Source organism: Mustela putorius, unplaced genomic scaffold, assembly GCF_011764305.1.
Source record: "Mustela putorius furo isolate JIRA1106 unplaced genomic scaffold, ASM1176430v1.1 tig00003976_pilon_pilon_pilon, whole genome shotgun sequence".
Classification (NCBI taxonomy): Eukaryota; Metazoa; Chordata; class Mammalia; order Carnivora; family Mustelidae; genus Mustela; species Mustela putorius.
In genome coordinates, this window is record NW_025422118.1 from 4,816,309 (window position 1) to 4,836,301 (window position 19,993).

The window sequence follows — 19,993 nt, forward strand, 5'->3', positions numbered from 1 at the left end:
CTGGATTTGCTACTCTCATCAAATCCAAATACATATGGAACACCTCCTGAAGAGTGTCCTCAGCTAGGCAGATACAGAGATGAGTTCCTTGCCCTGGTACAGTCTGGAAACTAGTTAGAAAGAGAGAGTTAAAAAAAAAAAAAAAAGGCTAGCAAAGTTAAGTATCAGATCAATGGGTTAGACCAGAAAGTCAGGAGAGTTGCAGGGACTGTCAGGGCTGGGAGAGCCAGGAAAGGCCTCTATAAGGGGGAAGTACAGGAGTTTCACCTTCTTTATGAGTCTTTAAATGAGCCTTTAAAATGAGGAAGGCCTGGGTGCCTTGGTGGCTTGATTGGTTAAGCATCAGACTTGATCTCAGCTCAGGTCTTAATCTCAGGGTTTTGAGGTCAAGCCCCTCCACGCCATACCCCCTCATTGAGCTCCACACTGGCGGTGGAACCTACTTTAAAGAAAAATGAGGAAAGGGGCCCCTGGGCAGCTCAGTGGGTTAAGCCTCTGCCTTCAGCTCAGGTCATGATCTCAGGGGCCTGGGATCCAGCCCCGCATCAGGCTCTCTACTCAGCAGGGAGTCTGCTCCGCGCCCCCCCCCCACCGCCTCTCTGCCTACTTGTGATCTTCCTCTCTGTCAAATAAATAAATAAAATTAAAAAAGAAAAATGAGGAAGGCCCAATGGGTGAGCAACTTATATGGGAGGATAAACATATCCTGATCAGGAGCTATAAGGCTTAAAAATGAGGGGAATAGGCTTGCAGGGAGAATAACCCTATAAGCCTGCTGAAGTTCCTTGATTCTACAAATACATGACTTCCTTGATTCTACAAATACATGACTTCCTGCTCTTTCTTTAGTTTTTATTTACTCAACCATTCAACAAATATTTATTAAATATTTACTCCAGTCAGTCAATAAATAGCTATTGAACTCCTACTATGTGAATGACACTGTGATGGTCACTATTCTTTTGCTTGCTGGTCAAATAAATAACTTAGACCATTGCCTTAAATTTGAGGGGCAGAAGATTATCTCATTCAATATTCCAGCTTCTATCAGTTTGAGGGGTTGGTGGGGTGGCAATGAGGTTGAGGCCCTAAGTTCACTTACATAGTGACTTTTTAAAAAAATATTTATTTATTTATTTATTTGGGAGAGACAGAGAGCACAAGTGGGGGTTTGCAGAGGGAGATGGAGAGAATCCCAAGCCGACTCACCACTGACCACAGAGCCTGTTGTGGGACTTGATCACAGGACCCTGAAATCATGACCCTGAGCCAGAAGTCAGATGCTTAACCAACTAAGCCACCCAGGGGCCCCTCTATAATGACTTCTATTTGTGCAATACTTCAGCGCACTGATATCCATTATTTTATTTGATTCTCTGGATAACCTTTTGAGGGAGTCTCAGCCCACTGGTGTGTGTGTGTATGGGGGGGGGTGCGGGAATAGGTGAACAAGTCTTATTTTTTTTTTTTTCAGATGTAGGACTTGTCCAAAATCAAACAGTTCATAAGCAGGAGACTGGAATGGAGGTGTCTTTCATACCCTACCAATGGCTCCAACCTGGCACCCTGGGAACCTCAGAGAAAATACAGACTCTTGGCTCCTTCCTGGCACAGCCTAATTCCTTAGGTCTGAGCAGGTTCAAGAATTTGTATTTTTTTACAAGTTTCCCAGAGGACTCATTAGGGAGCCACTAGATTATAGTGGAAGGACCCAGAGGAAAGGGCATTTTAGCCACTTTTCCTCGGGTTCTTCAGAACCTTTTCCTAGGGTTCTGATTAAGTTCCAGACCAACAGCATGCCCAACTCCCACCATTCACTCTTTGCTCCTAAAATTCACTGCAGGCTGAAGACTTTTGGAGGCCCAGAATGGTGCTGCAGAATTCACAGGGTCCTGCTTCCCATAGATCACGAAACCTGAACTCTGTGGCTGGGGAACCGTGGGGTGGAAGAGTCAGAAGAGGGGGTAAACCTTCTCATGAATAAAAACAGCTTGTATTCATTGAGTGTTAACTATGTGGCAGGCCCTCCCTCCATCCTCAACTCTATATGAAAAGCACTATTATCCTCTTTTTCATAGACGAGCAAACTGAGATCTAGAGCGAGAAGAATCATTTCTCCAAGGCACAGTCAGTGCGACCCAAGGCCGGTGCTAGCACGTACAGCCTCGGGACCACAGCGTAACTCCACCTCACCCCTCAAATGGCTTGGGTGTCTACGGCCTGAAATTCGGGCGCCCTCCTGGCAGGGGCACGCGCTCGCAGGGAAACCAGGCTGCAGGAAAGGAGCGCCAGAGCACCGCGCCGCTCAGCCGGCTCCCCCTTCTCGGGGGCCGCGGCCAGGAACTACAAGGCCCAGCAGGCAGCAGCAGGGGGAGGAGGAGGGGGGTGGGACTAGCGCGGGTGGGAGTGAGAGAGCGAGCCCTCGCGCCTCGCCGGCGCACAGCGCTCGGAGCGCTCCTGCGGGCAGTGGTGCGGCGGCCTGGGCAGCGGGCGGCGGCGAGCGGGAGCCCGAACTTGGCCAGCCGCAGCGCGCGGAGGAACCCGGGCTGTGCCTGGAGCTGGGCGGCAACGTCCCGACTGGACCGAGACTCCGCTTAGCGCATTGCGGCGACCTCGCCTTCCCCGGCCGCGAGCGCGCGCCACCGCTGGAAAAGCCGCGGAGACCGAGGACTTTTGGCTGGTCCGAGGGGCGCCCACCAGGGCGCACCGTCCTAGTGCTGCAGTCGGGCACGCTACGGTGCCGGGGCCCCCGCAGGGCGATGGAGCCGGGTCTGCGAGAAGCGTGAGGCGCCGCCGCCCGGTTCCGGAGAGGGGAGCCACAGGGTCTGGAGACCCCGGGCGGCGGACGGGAGCCCTCCCCCCGCCCCGCCTCCGGGGCACCAGCTTCGGCTCCATTGTTCCCGCCCGGGCTGGAGGCGCTGAGCACCGAGCGCCACCGGGAGTCGAGCGCCGGCTGCGGGGCTCTCGCGGCCCCGCCAGGACCCGAGCGGAGCCCGGGCGCGGCGGGCCGGAGCTGGGGACGCGGGCGCTCGCCCGCCCGCACGAGCCACGGCGGACTCTCCAGAAGCGGAACCGCAGCGTCGAGTGAGGTAAGAGCCGCGGCGCCCGCAGATCCGGGGCGGGCTTGGCGTCCCGAGCGGCCCCCGGCGCCGGAGCCTCCCGGCTGCGTGCTTCCCCGCCGCAGCCCAGTCGGGTCCGGCGCCTCCCTCCACTCGTTACCCGCCCCCCTCCACCTCCCAATTCCTTCCCCAGCGCTTTGCGCCCCCCTTTTGTCTCCCCTCCCAGCTCCCCGCTCGCGTCGCCTTCTGCGCCCCCTCCCCGCGCTCGTCCCGCCGCTCCTCCTGCAGCCCAACTTTTCCGCCAACTCGCGCCGGGGAGCTGGCGAGGCGGCGGCGGCTCCGCGGTGAGTCCTGGGAGGGACAGGGCCGGGGCGAAGGCGGCGGCGGTCCTCGGTGTCCTCGGACTGGGGAGGCTGGGCGGGAGTGGGCAGCGAGGTGGGGTGTGTGTGTGTGTGTGTGTGTGTGTTGCATTCCAGTCCATCTCTTTTTAGTCCACTACTGGGGACTCGCCCCAGTTCAGCAGGTAGCTTTGAGGACCCGGGGTATTTCTAAGTCCTTTCCACCTCGGGGAAAGTCTGGGGGCGAGATTGGGGGTGGGTGGATAGGGGCTTGAAGAGGGAAGGAAGTGGAGGGATAGGTTAGCTTCTCCTGGAATAGGTTTTAAGGAGGTGTCGTCACCAAATGGCCGAATCTGCTGTAGCGGAGAGCGAGAAAGGAATTCCCTTTTCCAGAGGGGGTTATCTTCTCCTTAGTCCATCTCCGAAAGGGTCGGAAGTTTGTGGAAGGGAGGGCGCCCAGCGGGTGATGTTAAGCCCCATTATGGGGTCGGGGGGAGGGGAACGTTCAGTTCCAATCTGGTTCTCGGAGGTGGGGGAAGGGATGAGGGTTTTGCCCGGTGCGGTTCACTCGGCAGCGCTGGATGTTGCTTCTCTGGCTCAGACCGTCTGCCCACCCGCTCCCGCCTCCCGTTATGTTTGGGGCTGGGAAGAGAGGAACGAACCGTCGTGTGTAGAGGAATTCCTTGACGTTGTGGATGGAGTTCATTTAACACATATCCTAAGAAGGCAGCCAGACAGCTTCGGGCGGGGGCGGGGGCGGGGGGTGGCGGTGGTGAGGCTTGCTTCTCCTTTCTGGGCCCAGAAGCTGTTGGCCCACCAAAAAAAAATGACTGCGGTGTCTTTCTCCCCAACACTTTTTTTTCCCCCATTTTCCAGCTGTAGCAGCCGCATCTGGTTCCGTTTCACCCCACACCGCAGCCACATTAACATCCCATTCCCTCCCTTCCCCCTCAGCCAAATTAAAACTGGGCTTCTTCACCTTCCTCTCTAACATTTTCTGAGACTTGGAGATGAGGCATTGGGATTTGGGGAGAAAAGAAACTTACCCTGGATCCCAAGTTATTTAGGATCTGATGGTGGCGGTGCTTTCTAGATTGTGCCAGAAAAGGGCGTCGTAGGAGATGGGGCCAACCGTTTTTTTTTTGGGGGGGGGGTGGCACTTGCGAAGGAGTCATCTGCTGGAGATGGCCTCTTTGGCCATGGGTTTGGCCCGGAACTGGCCCTGACGGGAAGTTTCTGGAACGAAAGCATTGCTTTCTCCGTCCTTTCAGTGGTAGCTGGAGCAGCCGGAGCGTCTGACCCCGTCCCGGAGCCCGCCGTCGGGTGTCTGGCCGCCCGGTGGTGGCGTCACGCGTCCGTTTTCCACCCTCCCATGAGCGAGCCCCGGGAGCAGCTGCGGGGGGCATGTGAGGGGGACGGATGCTGTTGCTGCCAGGGGCTCTCCCTGTGCGTTTTAAAGGAGTTACGTGGGCTGCAGCCCTTGGAAACTAAAGTGGGACATTTTACCTCTTAGCGGCTATAGGTTTGAAAGCGGGTGTTGGATTGTTGAGGGTTTGGTGGGTTTGGGGTGTTTGTGTGTGTGTGTGTGTGTGTGTGTGTGTGTGCTGTTTTGTTTCTGGTAATGTTCTTTGAAGTAGGCAAGCACCCTATGGTCCAAAGTTGCAAGAGGGTGGGAGAGTCAGTTGCTCTCACCCTCTCTTTTCCAGTCTCTTTCAAATTGAAAACACTTCTCTGGTTTCCTCCTTTGGGCGGTAGTTTTGGAGGCTGAAATGAAATCGCACTTTCTCTAGACATGGTAATTAAGGTGACTGTTTCCTCCGCAGATGTGCCCTGCCCTTTGCACCTCCGGACCAGTGCTTTTTTTGGAATCCCGTCTAAACTGTCGAACCTTAGCCTTGAGACTGTTTAGCAGAAAGTGGCCATTTTCCCTGTTGGCCCAGGCTCCCGGTTTCCTCTCTGAGGCTTTAAAAGCTAAGTAGCAGGGCCCTGTGGGACGTGTCTCGTGGGACGTGTCTCCGTCTGCCTAATTACCCCCAAGCCTGGGTCATCTCCCTTCCTTTCAGTGACCAAGGGAGAGCCATTGCCGACTGTCTGTCCTGACCCTGCCTCTCTGCTGACTTGTTTACATATTTCCCCCCAGTCTGTTGGGTGGGGCTCCAGGGCTGCCGCTGACCCCTAGAGGAGCCCAGGGTGTTTGGGGACAGGGAGGTTGCTGGGGCCTGGCTCCAGCTGCAGTGGTTATGGACTGCATCAGTGACGAGCTCCTTGAAATATCTCTTGCGTTCAGTCTTAGTCATCACCAAGTGTCAGCTTTTTAATGAGGGCCATCCGGGTGGAGAGCATCTTGGACATGTGTTTCCACTGCGTGCTTTTACTACTCCGGTCCAAATACCCATTTTGTAGGCATTTTCGCGAGTGGGATTTAGGCCAGAGTGGGCATCACTAATTTTGGTTCCAAAGTTAACAGTCTTGGGTGCTTCTTTTCCTTTGGCCTCTGGCCACGAAGGATGTTAGAAAGTTCAATAAAATAGCAAATGAAGCAAAAGCACAGGAGGAAATGGAGTTAGGAGCATGGCAGATGCTGTTATTGTCCCACCTGTCCTGGAGATTAGAATCCATCCAGGCCTCCCTACGCCTCAGCTAGCTTTGGCCCTGTTGGACTCCAGATGGCAGGAAGAGCATGCTGAACATTGAGAGGCAGTCTTCAGCCATGGAGACCCAAGGAAAACCCACGGGTTTTTACAGTTGTGTGCTTTGTGTTTGGGGTGTTGCCCTGAAAAAAAAAAAAAAAGGCTCCTAAAACAGATTTGCTCCTGTTAGCATCCAGCTTCTCCGAACACACTCCTCTTTGCCTCCATTTTTAAATCTCTTTCATCAAAATGGCTGTTAGGGTAGAGCTTCCTGGAAAAGTTTGAGCCTGTTGCTGCTGGAGGCAAAGGAGGTAGAATTGATTCAAATGTCTTGTTCTGAAAAGGCCTCATCCCTTGAGATGAGTTTAATTTCCTCTTGGGAAATTTGTCTTGCATTTGCTTTCCCAAGAGCTTTGTCCAAGGGCTGAATGCACCAGGGGCTGGTGGGAGTCCAGATGTGGAGCTTTAGAGAAGATTCTGATGTTTCCAGAGAGGATTTAGTACCAGACTTGGGCTAGGATATTTGCTTTCCCCTCTAAGGTTGAGTCTGTCTGAAGCAGAGATTTCTCTCCTCACCACCACTCCTTCTTGCAATTAAAGAAGATATATTTGGTCCTCCCCACCCCGCCACCCAAGTAAATAGCTGTCGCCTGGGTGAACAACTCTGTGGAGAGGGTGATGGTCTACCAGTCCATTTTGTCTTCAAAAGCAGTTTTCCCAGAGTATGGTGGAGCAGTTAGTGTTTCACTTACATTATTCATCTTTGGTACACCTCACCCCAGGACATTTGGACACCCCTTCCTTTTTTTTTTTTTTTAACAAAGACTTAAAATTTAAACATTAGTCTTATTCCTGTCCAAAGAAATGAATGTGTTGGTATTGACTTCCTCAGTTCTGAAGAATCAAAATGTTTAGAAGATGTCTCATTTGCAAGAGTATCTGTATCAGTTTCTATTGAATCAGCCTTTCTTTCATTCACTTGTCCACCCAGTTAACAAATGTGTCAGCATCTGCTGTGTACGGCATGGGTGCTAAGTGTATTAGCAAAAGTTAGGCACCATCCCCACTTCTTAAGGAGCTTGTGATCCCATGGTGCTTTGGAAATTCAGAGGAATGAGATCCTCAGCAAGAAGGCTCAGACTTGTAGAAGAGATAGCTTTTTTTAAATTAAATGAAATGTATTTACTTACTTATTTGGCGTGGGATTTAGAGACTAAGAGAGTTTGGCCCACTGAGGATGAAGGAAAGACAAAGAAGAGGGCAGAACATGGAGATTGCCTAAAGTCATGCTGTCCCATAGAAATCGAACACGAGTCACATGTAATCTTAGATTTTATAGTAGCCACGTTTGGAATTAAGTAAAAAGCAGGTGGAATTCAGTTTTATTAATCGGTTGATATTTTACTTATTTTTTTTATTTTTGAGATTTTATTTATTTATTTGACAGAGATCACAAGTAGTCAGAGAGGCAGGCAGAGGGGGGGGGGGCTCGAGCCCAGGACCCTGGGATCATGACCTGAGCCAAAGGCAGAGGCTTTAACCCACTGAGCCACCCAGGCCCCCCAGTCAGTTGATATTTTAATGATCTGTTTGATTTAGCCACATATATCTGAAATGCTATCCCTTGAACATGTAACCAATATAAAAAATTAGTGATGAGCTGCTTTACCTTCTTTGTTTCCACACCAAGTTTTCAAAGCCTGCAGTGTTATGTCCCATGTCTATCCTAGCCTGCTTTACATTAGCCACAATCTAGAGGCTCAGAATGGCTAGTGGCTACTGCCTGGGACCTCTAGAGTATAGGGTTTGAAGATGGGTAGTGAGAAATAACTTTGTAAAGATAGGAAGTTCGTGTCCTCCTGCCGCCCGTTACCAAAGCCTTCTGAGAGTGCTGTCAAGGAGTGACTCAAAGCACAATGTTTATAATTCTTACATGGATTAGCACTCAGAGAGGAGAGGGCAGGCACTTTCACCAGATGCTGCCCATTTGATCCTCATAACCACCTGTGTTGGTTCAGCAGCCATCCGCCTCCGACAAGGGGGAGAGCAGAGAGGTTGTGTGTCTGCACCAGCCCCCTCCCCCCCATCCTGAGGACCTCTGTACCCAGGTGGAGTGGGGCTTCAAGGCCCCAGAGACCTGCTGGGTATGGGAGAGGCTGAGCATGAAGCCAGCTGCTTGGTCTCAGAGGAAGCTTCTGAGGACACCTGCAAGGCTATAGGTCACATCTGTCCAGCAGTGAAGGAAGGAGACTGTCCCTCTGGGATTTTAAGAGTTTATTAATTAGTAGGAGGAGAAGAAGGTGTAGTGAAGGAGAGGGTGGCGGTTCCAAGGGTCCCAGATAGAATGTGGTTTGGTGTCACTGTTTTCTCTCTGCTTGTGGAGTGGGGCATCTGCCCACAGACCTTCTCTTCCAGGAGCCAGTGCTGGGAGGTTGGGCTTTCTTGAGATCCTTTGTTTTACAGATGCCGGCCTTGAGGCCCAGAGGGAAGGTGGGAAAGGGACTTCTGCACCCTTTTGGGGGGGTGGGATGGGAAATGAGCTGCAGAGAAGCAGTCCTGTTAGTTTGAAGTACAGTGCTCCAGAGCCCAGAGAGTTCTGCAGCCAGCCCACAGCTGTAAGGAAGTGGGAAGGCTTTTCTGGGGACAGAGTGGCTGAGTGGTGGTAGGGGCTGTTGGGCTGCTACAGTGAAAGCAAGCTTCATCACCTCGGGATGCTACACCTTTTCCCACTGGATACAGAAGATTTGTTCATTACCCTGGTGGTTCCTGTGGGACTGGGGTTCTTAGCTAGGTGCACCTTTCTGGTGCATCTTTGTTCTGGTGTATTTGGGGGACATGGTGAGATGTGGAATGTGTCTTAGGGCTGTCCTCTATCAAGCATGGTGTCTATCCCAGGCCAGGGATCGTGCCGGCTCCTATGTCCTAGCTGGCATATCTGTGATTGACCTCCAAGAGTCTTCTCTCAACCAGAGGAGTGAGGGTGCTCCCATCTCAGAGTGATCTTGGATCTGCCTGTGTCTCCTTGGTTTCTTTGTGGCACAGGGATGTTCTTTGGAGAAAAGAGCTTGTACTGGACAGAGCTGGATCCCATCACCTCCATTTGCTTCCTGGTGCCCTGCCCTTCAATGCCGAAAACGCGTGATGGGACTCCTGGTGCTTTTGCCTACCCGCTGCATGGCCTTGAGCAAAGTGCTTGACCTCTGGCAGTCTCAGTTTCTCCATTGCCTAAAGGGGAATAATTATTCCTATGCCCACAAGGCTAGAGCAAGGAAGAAATGAAATTTTATAGGTATAAATTTTGCGAGTACCTGCTTGACGCATAGTAGGTATTCAGTAAATGCTCTGTCTCTTCGAGTCCTTCCCTAAATTTTAGAAAATCGACAGAGAAATGCTTATTTCTCCTGTGATTTGAAATCATTAAAAAATGTTAGTAGAGCCTTGGGATGGAGCCCACGGGGCCACATGTGTACTCCTGCTGGCAAGTGCATATGAATGAAGCCAAGAATCTGGGGGGTTTTCTGCCAACCGGGGCTGACTCACTCTTGGGGACTGACTCACAAGGGGCCCTGTCTGGCTCCAGGAAGGCAGGGCCAAAGCACCACATTAGGGCATGTTCCGGGGAGGCAGAGTCTCTAAATATCGTGGATGGTTCCCTGGAGCATTTAGGACAAAAACCACCTGGAAGGAAGATGGAGATGTCACCCTACATAGCCCAAACAGGGCCCCAAAAGCTTTACCACTTAGTGCATAGCAGCAACGGTGTTGTTCCTTAAGACCCTTGGGGGTTATTTTAAATGTTCTTCCCACCCCAAACCTGAGAAGGGTAAAGGGCTGAAGTGGGTGCTTTTTTGGGTGGGCCCTGGCAAGGACCTTTGATTTTTCAGTATGACCTTTTTGGCCCTACTTCTAGATCCATTCCTGCTGGACATTAGCTGTCACCTTTCAGCGTTGGAGAGGAGGGCTGCGTCCATTTCATGGATGCATGTACCCTAAGGTACTTTATAAGTTGGGAGAGAGTTGTGTTCTGTCTGCATGGGAAGTTGATAGGACCAGAGGTCCCCATGATGCGTGTAGTTTTAGAGACCAAAAGAGAGAACCCAAGAGACCACTTACTTCAGCTTCCTGGCTGCATAGGTCTGGAGAGGGTCAGTCAGCAGGCTGCCTGGCTCCTGTTTCCCAGTCCTTGGTTTATTCCAGAATTCTTCACCTTCTCTACCTACCTCACTTGCTCTAGAGGAAGTGCAGTCTGTCCTGGGAGAGACACCAGCCCACTCAGGCGTCCTGCAGCACCCCCATGCTCTGGAGCACTTGCCCAGCGCACACACGATTGCAGGGCTTTTGCCTTGGAGGACTTCGTGATACTTTTCCCACCAAGGCTTGCTTGTTGCCCATGCTCAGGTAGTCGTTTAGAGCTGAAGCACTGTTTTGTCTAATGAAGGCCTATAACCCCGAATACAGGATTGGGGCAGGACCACAGTTCTCTTCGTGGTGCCTTAAGAAGTAAGTTACTGCTTTGAGCGCCCTTCTGGACAAGGTGACTATGTGACATGCCTTCCTTCACTTCTTTTTCTCCTTGCCTTCCCACCTCCCATGGGAACCTTCCTAACCTGTTGGTGGTTTCTTTTCCCCAGAGTCAGCTTGAAAAGGAGGATCAAGCTCAAGACGGTGTCTCCATGGAGATGTGGAGCCTGGTCACCAACCTCTAACAGCAGCACTGGGATGTGGAGCTGGAAGTGCCTCCTCTTCTGGGCTGTGCTGGTCACAGCCACACTCTGCACTGCCAGGCCGGCCCCGACCTTGCCTGAACAAGGTAAGGCATGGGTGGAGGGGTCCCTCTGGACTCCGGGCCTCAGAAACACAGCCGGCTAGGACAGAGGTGATGTGTTGACGGGGGAGATTCCGGCCCAGGTAGAGCAAAGGGCTCCTTTTTGTAGGAGAGACTTCCACAGTTCCTGCCTAGAAACCTACCCAGTTCCAGCAGGGGTTGGGGTCACAACGGCTAGTGACAGCCACTTGCCAGAGGTGACATGCTTAGGATGGGTTTATGCTTTTCTCTTCCTGAAAAAGAACTGATGGGGACCCAAGAGCTGGCTCTCTCAACTTGATGATCTATAAAATGGGGCACAAGGGACCTATGAGTTTGTTTAGAACCTGAATCAGAGGATATTGAAGGATGTGGGAGCTTGGTAAACACCTGTGGCTTCTACAAAATTGTTCCAAAGATCCATCTTCTGTGAGGGCAGGCAGTCATGGCCGAGGGCCTGCCATTTTTCCTTCCTGGACCATATCCGACCACGTCTGTTTGGAGGCCTGTGGGGCAGTTTGCTTTGGAGATGCACCACTGGAGGGATGTTGAAGAGATGGTGAGCCAAGGAGCATTATGGTGCATGGACGCTGCTGGAGAGCTATGGCTTGTTGGAAATTCAGAGATGATTACTAATGGGAAGGACCTGCCTATGGGATTTACTGGAGTTGTGAAAATACTTCATGGAAATTACAGGTGCAACGCACTTTCAGGGGTCTGTGAGAATGCTCTGTGAGAACTGACTGCTGCCAGAGGGTCCTGTAGCTTGTGACTCAGCAGCTGATTACATCAGTCTAGAAGGTTGGCAGGCAGCGGGTGAGAGACAGGTGTGCACGTGATGTAGTCGCTGAGCTGAAAAGGCCATCGGTCTCAGCTGTCAGGGCCCGCTGGAGTAATAAATCATGAGTGAGCATATTTGTCCCCTCACAGAGTGGGTAGGGAGGGCACACGGGACTTTCTGGAAGGTGCACTTGACTGGAGCAAGCAGATTGCTAGTGCATTCAATAACAGAACTGAACGTTAGACCTGAGCTAGAACATGCCGGAGACCCAAAGTGGGAGAGATCATCTCTGCCCACAGGGAGTCTGTTGTCAGGGAGACAGATGCAGAGGGAACCAAGTGCAAGGTAGACCCTGTTTAAGCCTCACAGTGGAGTCGTAACACAATGGGAACACAGAGGAAAAGGTGAGAGCCGCTGACATGGGTCAAGAGGGGTAGGTGGGGGTTTGTTTGGAAGCGGGGAATGAAGTGCATTACAAGTGGACTGACATGCATAAGGGGACTGAGGCTGCATGTATCAGGTGTGTACAGAACCGACTTGCCTGGTGAGCAGGTGGTGGTGGGAAGTAACACCTAGAGAAACTGGGCTTTTCGAGTATGGAGGGCCTTGACACCCTACTGAGGAAACTGCACTGGAATCTCAGAAGGTTCTGCGCAGGTAATGATGTGATCAAGCTTTCAGAAAATTGACCTGGCAGTTGAACTTGGATGAATGGGAGGAAGGCATCTGTGTTTGAATCCTGCTCAGCCATTTCATATCTGCATTACTTGCTTTGATGCATGACTCAAGTGCCTTGAGCCTTCATTTGCTCAGCTTTAAAATGGGTACAATAATAAAGCATGAAATGAGGTCATTCAGATAAAACAGCTGCAGGTGAAGTTTAGGTAGTGAGGACGGCTGCTCCCACAGCTGCTGGATAGACTTTTTGTTTTGTTTTGTTTTTGTTTATTTGTTTGTTTTAAAGATTTTATTTACTTATTTGACACAGAGAGAGATCACAAGTAGGCAGAGAGGCAGTCAGAGAGAGAGGGGGAAGCAGGCTCCCTGCTGAGCAGAGAGCCCGATGCGGGACTCGATCCCAGGACCCTGGGATCATGACCTGAGCCAAAGGCAGAGGCTTTAACCCACTGAGCCACCCAGGTGCCCCTTGACGTTTGTTTTGAATGTCCAGCTACTGGGGAGAACCAGGGCGTGTGGCGTGAGTTTGTGAAGGAAGGAAAAACTAGCAGACTCTATAGAAATAGAATCTATACATTTCCGTAGGTTGGCTTTCAACTCCGGGAGACTCTAGCGACAGAATAACATGAGAGTCAAAGGGCAGGAGGTTTGTGAGGAATAGAGATTTGGATCAGCCACAGTGTAGAGGGTAACAAGGGAGTCCAGGAAGCCAGGAAGGCTTGGATAAAGTTTGAGAATATGAATTTCCAATGGGCCCTTCAAGTTTTTTTTTTTTTTTTTTAAACACTTTCTCTAAAAGGCCCTTTTGCGCCTGAGACCTGGAGGGTGGAGAAAGTGAATGGTGCGGGTCTCAGGCCTGGGCACCTGTACTCAGGAAGCGGATGGCCAGGGGTACAAGCATAGGAATTTTAGGGTGGGGTGAGTGAGGGTCCCAGAAGTTGCTGGTTGTGGATCCAGACTTAGAAAGGAAGGCCAGGCAGTGATGGAAGGTGGAACCAGGGGGCTGAAGGTCTTGAGGCGGAGGAGGCACACGAAGGGCAGGGAGGGGGCAGGGGAGGTGGAGGGGGCTGTTAGGAGGCTCTGCTGCAGTGAAGACTAAAGTTAGACCACTGTTTTTTTTTTTTTTAAATCAACTTAACTGAGGTATAATTTACATTACAATTTTTAAGGGTACGGTTCAGTGTGTTCTGATGTCCTGTCAGTACTACCCCAGTCAAGACAGCGAACATTTTTGTCACACCCCCACCCCCAGCACTTGACCGTGTCGAACGCGGTCTACTTTTGGTCACTATAGACCAGGTTTGCCTCTTCTAGAATTTCATATGATGGCATTACATGGCGAATGTGTAGCCATTCCCCTGTGGATGGCCATTTGGGTTAATGGTTTTGATTATTATTAATAAAACTCCTGTGAACATCTGTGTGTAAGTCTGGTGTGGGCCTAAGGTTTGCTTGATTGCCTTGGTTTTGATTTTGCCACCATTTCTCACTGTTGACTTGGGAAGGTTCCTCTGTGTAGAACATACACAAAATGACAGTAATGAGCTCTGCCCCCAGGATCCTTGTGACTGTCAAGTAAGAGTGTATGCAAGGCTCTTAGAACAGTGGCCGGCCCGTGGGCTGTGAGCGGTAAAGGGTGGTTGTGGGTCCTTTGTCCTGGGACCACACAGAAGACACCACATGGTGAGGGCCTTGCTGTTCCTGGGTGGCATGGGATGCCTTAGGACGCAGACGTGGAAATCTGCACAGTCCCCATCTTGGTGCCGGGCGGCCCTTCACGGGGTTTATCCCTCTGGAGCTTTGTGATGGCAAAACCCATGCCCCACAGTCTTCAGAGAACTGCTGGGAAGTCAGAAGGGAAAAATCTGCCTCCGTGCTTTATAAACCATAAGGTACCTCACAGATGTAAATTCTCACCATATAGTCTTGGCCCTGCTGATTATTAAATAATAATGCTGCTGCTGTCCTTAGAAAAGACTGTAATCTGTGTCTAAGGGGTATGTTCAAAAGTTTAAACCCAAAACTCGGCTCCCACAGAGAGCTTTTTCCCCTTTAGAAAGGCCTTGCTGTGGGAGAGAGTGAGAGAGAGAGAGAGAGAGAGAGAGTGTGTGTGTGTGTGTGTGTGTGTGTGTGTGTGTAGGGAGCCCCTCCCCCCAGTCTGCAAATGCTCCTGAGGGAGTGGGGAGGGCCTGGAGTTTCTGGCTGTCCTTGGAAAGTTGATTTAATAAGGGTTCCAGGAAAACCAGCCTCCTCTGTCCCGCCCTCTCCTTTCCTTTCTCTAGTTTGGGATCTTAAAGAGGCGAAGCTTGTTTCAGATCAAGTCTCCAGGGGAAGGGGAGGGAGTTGTATGGATGGACAGAACCTGGGTCACGGGCGGAGGGGCAGAAGATAAGCACTGGCTTGGAAGACCTTTTCCACTTGAGGAGGGTTGTGTCTGTGTATCTTTCTCTCCTTTAGAATAAGACTGGGAAAAGCGAGTGGGTGAGTCCAAAACTGGCTGTTGGGCTGCCTCTTGCAGTTGGGGGTGGGAGTCCTGAAACATGGGTTAAACACCGCAGACCCCCTTGGTCAAGGGGGGCAGTATGAGACTTGCAGTCTCAAAATACTTGCCTACATACTCAGAAACCTGCAACTAATAAGCGATTTAATGGGCTGGGGTTTTTACAGCTCCTCCCACCTACTCAGATTTGAAGGAGTCTGGTGGCTAGGCGAAGGGGGAGAGGTTAGACTTAATGGAAAAGCCGCACGTTTCCATTTCTGGCTGCAAGCCCCCTCGATGTTGATGCCGGGAGCCACAAAGCAAGGCTTTGTCTGTGTTCCACAGAGACCTGTGCCTGTGGGGGAGAAGCTCCAAGCACTGCCAGAGACGTGGCCCTGGCTTCAGGTGGTAGGGCCCCGGCTGCCCCAGGCCACCCCCCATTGGGTCCCACAGCGGTCTTGGGCCCCAAGGGGTATGCATTTCAGCCTGGGTGCAGGGGCTACAAGTAGGCAGCAGAGGGTATCCCAGTACTGGCCTCAGGCTGCAGCGACCCATGTGGCCGGTGGCTGCCCCAGGACCCACATCCAGGGGCGTTCCTCCACGCCATCTGCCCCCAACATAATTTCTTCTTGTGAAAAAAAACCTGTTTACGTCGAATGCACACTGGATGTTCAAGAGGAGTTTCTACGCGAGTGATGTCCAGTGACCCACTTTGGGGACAAGGGTGGAGGGTTGTAGGTCAGAGGCACCTTACCCACCAGGTCTCCCCAGAGGATCCGCTCTGCCCCACATTCTCTTCCCCAAGACTGGAGGCTAGAGTGCTTTTGGAAGGATGCGCTTGCCAGTGTTCCCAGAGCTGAGCTGAGCTGGGGTGGGGGTAGGGCGGACTCAGTGTTCCTGGGCTTATGGGAGAACTCGAAGGAGGAGTGCTCACGTGTCCCACTTGACCACTCTGGGCAAGTGCAGCGAAGCCACTCCAGGGCTGTGTTCTTGGCTCTGGCTTCGGCATTGCTACACTATTAGCTTCACTGATTTTCCACTCTGACTTTGCCAGCCAGCTCCCCTAAGTCAGGGAGGAAGAATTTCTCAGGGAAGAACAAATGGCTGTCCAGAGCCCTGCTGTGGGTGGGGGAGGGGAGGGAGCCCAGACAAAGAACCAGGCCCAGACTTTGTCACCTGGTTTCTGGGACTACCTGGAGGCCGTGGGCAGGAACCGCAGAGAGAGTACTAGGGATTCCTCTGGAGTCTGTGGCCCCAGCCTGTGGGTGGGTCAGCAGGGCTCGGCCAGGGTGCTGGCTCCCAGGCAGGCAGAAGCAGTGAGTGATGGCTTGTGTCTGGGGCGGTGATGGATGGCCTCATGAGAAGTGAGTTCTGGGGAGTCATTATCCGGGAGGGTGAGGTCCAGGGTCAGAGAGCCTGACCAGCAGCTGCGCCCTGTTTTCACAGTGCCTTGTTCCTCCGGGTCCGCTGGGGGCTCCCAGCTCACCCTGTGGACACCACCTTTGCCTCTTGCTTCCTTCCCCAAAGCCTGGAAGTGAGACCGCTATGTCCCTGCTGACTGGGGAAAGTCCAGCTGCTCTGGCGCTCCTGGTCTCCCGAGTTCAGCTGCCCAAGCCTCACTATTCACTCTGGAAAGATGGCTCATTTACAACTTACTGCAGACATTCTCCTCTCTCTGGCCACCCTGCCCCCCTACCTTAGGCCCCAAGTGGTTTAGCTGTAAGCTAAGTGCTCTACCTGGACTCTTAAGGGCCTGGAGTAAATCCCAAACTGTGTTTCCTCTCAGGAGAAGCCTTCTGGAGTCTGGGCTGCTCCTGAACTTGGAGGTTTGCTCTGATTTTCCAGCTGGCAGCAGCCAAGTAGGGGAGACCATTGCTGGAAGGCCCCCATGGTAGGCTTGTTTCCTCTTCATGGTAGCGCCTATCCTCAGAGCGCCCCTTCCTAGTTCTCGCTCTTCTTGGACTGTCGCCTTTCCCCTCATCAAACGAAGTGCCCACCAAATGTGTGTTCCTTGCATAGTGTGCACAGTTGGGGTGAGACGTCTGTCCAGTTAGTTCCAAGCCCTGAGAAGGATTGGCTCTGGCAGAGCTTGAAACTCACTGCTCCTTGCTTATCCCGCGTACTGTGCTGCAGCTCGAGCCTCCTGGGATGGGTTGTGTAAAAGGAAGTGAATGTTGGGGCAGCCGGCAGCGCCATTTGAGTGACTGTGGCTCTAATTTCCTGGCCTTGGAGGTGTAGGCCCGCGGAGCCTCCAATGGGTGAGAGGGTCAAGAAGTTCCCTGAAGGTGGGCCTCGGGGGCTACAAGCTTGGACAGGGGGAGAGGTTAAAATCCACCAACACTGAACTTCCAGCTGTCTAATCAACGAAGGAAGTTGAGTTTAGAGCTTAGCCTTTCCCAGATTTTCTATAGGGTTGAAAATTAGCCTCTGGCTAATGGTCCCTTCAGTATTTGTTCACAGACTTCACAAATTTAACTCACCTTCTCCTCCTCCCCAGTCCCCCTTCCCTCCCTCCCTTCCTTCCTTCCTTCCTTCCTTCCTTCCTTCCTTCTCTCTTCTCTCCATCCATCCATCTGGCCAAACAAGACTCTTCTTTTTTCCATGTTTTATACAATGTATTCATTCATACCTAACCCTTGTTTATCTGGGTTCCTTCGTAGGAACTGTTCGTCACTATCTTTTTCTCCTCCTTTTTTGTAATTCCTACTCTTAGTTGAGGATTTAGTTTAGATTTAGCCTAAGGCATAGCTTGAAGCCTTTTTTTGGCTCCAGATTAATGACTTTTTTTTTTTCCTGCCCCTTTCTCTGTAACTTTAACCTAGTACTTGGCTTTACATTATATGGAATTTTTAACACTTTGTTTTTTCCTCCCAGAGAGGAAAGTTCTGGGCATTCAGAAAGAATATTTTCATTGCTCTTTTATGATTTTTTTTTAAAGATTTTATTTATTTATTTGACAGACAGAGATCACAAGTAGGCAGAGGCACAGAGAGGGGGAAGCAGGCTCCCCGCATTGATGTGGGGCTTGATCCCAGGACCCTGGGATCATGACCTGAGCCGAAGGCAGGGGCTTTAACCCACTGAGCCACCCAGGCGCCCCTGATTTTTTTTTTTTTTTTTAAAGATTTTATTGGCTTATTTGACAACAGAGATCACAAGTAGGCGGAGAGACAGGCAGAGAGAGAGAGAGAGGAGGAAGCAGGCTCCCTGCTGAGCAGAGAGCCCGATGCGGGACTCGATCCCAGGACCCTGAGATCATGACCTGAGCTGAAGGCAGAGGCTTTAACCCACTGAGCCACCCAGGTGCCCCTTCATTGCTCTTTTAAAACATGGATATTTAGGGTGCCTAGGTGGCTCAGTTGGCTTAAGCGTCTGCCTTCAGCTCAGGTCATGATCCCAGTGCCGAGACAGAGACCTGGCTGCTTCTCCCTCTTCCTTCTGCTCCGCCCCTCGCCCCTTGTGTACATGCTCTTCCTCTCAAATAAAATCTTAAAAAAAAAAAAAAACAAAAAAACCTGATACTTGATATGTCATCGAGGTTCATCGTAGGAAATTTAGAAAATACAGACATAAGAAAAGAAAAAAAAACCTTAACACTCACATTACCTAAAAATAATCACTCTTGGGGCACATGGGTGGCTCAGTCAGGTAAGCATCTGACTCTTGATGTCAGCTTAGATCATGATCTCAGGGTTGTGAGATTGACCCCTTTGTGTGGGGCTTCGTGCTCAGCACAGAGTCTGCTTGGGATTCTCTCCTCCTCCCTTTGCCCCTCCGCCTGTTTGCAAACATACACCTCTGTACTCTGTCTCTGATAAACAAGTCCATAAATAAATAAAAATAATTATTGCTAACTGTGAATATATTTCTTTAGACTATTTTTTCTTGCATTTATACAAACATGACTTCTCAAAAATGGGATTTATATGGAATATGTGGTTTTTAACTTAAGCATATAGTAGGATTATTTATTTATTTATTTTTAAGTGAGCTCTGTGCCCAATGTAGGGCTTGAACTCATGACCCCGAGTTCAAGAGTTTCATGTTCTACCAGCTGAGCCAGCCAGGTGCCCCAAGCATGTAGAATTTATTGTCCTGCAAAGAAAGTTTTTTCACTATGCTTAGTAACTATATAGAATTCCATTGTATGGGTGTGCAAAATTTATTTATTTACCCAGTCCTCCACTGTTGATCATTTAGGTTATTTTCAGTAGTTTCCACTTAAATGAGCATACTTGACAAATAAAATTTGTCCATGTAGTCAAAGATATTTAAATTCTAGAAGTTTGAACACATACTGCCAGATTGCCCCAGAAAGGTTATGCCAGTAAAGATCTTTTAAAAATAATAATAAATACTATTTATTGTACCTTCACACTCTGCATGCTGTACATTTTTACATCTTTACTCCACTATCATGACTATAGGTTTTATTCCCATAATCAGATGAGGAAACTGGGATCCAGGGAGTTAATAAGTAAGTTGTCTGAGGTCATAGTTGGTGAGAAATGGAACTGGGATTCAGACTGAAGTCGATCTGACTTCAGTATTTTTTTCCATTATAGTAAACTGTGTCCCTGTGTCAAATCGGGTTTCCCTTCCAAAATTCAAGCTGACCAGCATTTGAATTTAAACATTTGAATTTGCTTGGTCAGCCCTTCTTTATCTCACAGGAATCAGGCTCTACCTCCCACGTTCCCTTGCTCCATTCCATCCTTCCTTCCATTCTTTTAAGATTTATTTGAGAGAGAGAGAAAAGGAGCATGAGCAGGGGGGAGGGGCAGAGAGAGAAGCAGACTCCCTGCTGAGCAGGGAGCCAGACTCTCTCCCAGGACCCCTATCATGACCTGAGCCAAAAGCAGATGCTCAACCAACTGAGCCACCCAAGCGCCCCTCTACCTCCCTTCCTGGGGTGGTATGAACATATGTGTGATTGGGCTAAGGGCAGCTGGACATGCTTGCCTTATGCCATTTCTTATGTGACATTCTGCTTTCTCCTCAGAGGTTATATGTGGGTCATAGGTCTGTGAACTGCCCTAATGCAAGGGGTTCCCTAGCCTAGAATAATCAGTAGAACAAAAACCCCATTGAAGCTGCATTTTCCACTGCAGCCCAACCCTCCTGCTTGGAGGAGGTCTAGGATCAGAGGTTCTCAAAGTGTCAGATGCCACATGGGAATTTTCTTTGTAGGTCACACTTACTCTGGAATGTAATGGGGTTGTGC

The 19,993-nt window shown here is 50.8% G+C and overlaps 1 protein-coding gene across 9 annotated transcripts in view; it reads left to right on the forward strand.

Annotated features, from left to right (window-relative positions):
* The first annotated feature begins 2,960 nt into the window (after positions 1 to 2,960).
* FGFR1 (fibroblast growth factor receptor 1) overlaps positions 2,961 to 19,993 on the forward strand; it is a 47,592-nt gene continuing 30,559 nt past the window's right edge. For 7 of the 9 annotated variants that reach the window (XM_013059267.2, XM_013059269.2, XM_013059268.2 and 4 more), the window contains exons 1-2: positions 2,961 to 3,089; positions 10,659 to 10,837. In XM_013059267.2, the coding sequence (XP_012914721.1) occupies positions 10,747 to 10,837 (91 nt within the window). In that variant the 5' untranslated portion in view covers positions 2,961 to 3,089; positions 10,659 to 10,746. Of the gene's footprint in view, positions 3,090 to 3,148; positions 3,404 to 10,658; positions 10,838 to 19,993 lie in introns of those variants that run through there. The other 2 variants (XM_013059270.2, XM_013059271.2) reach the window with 1 other exon arrangement.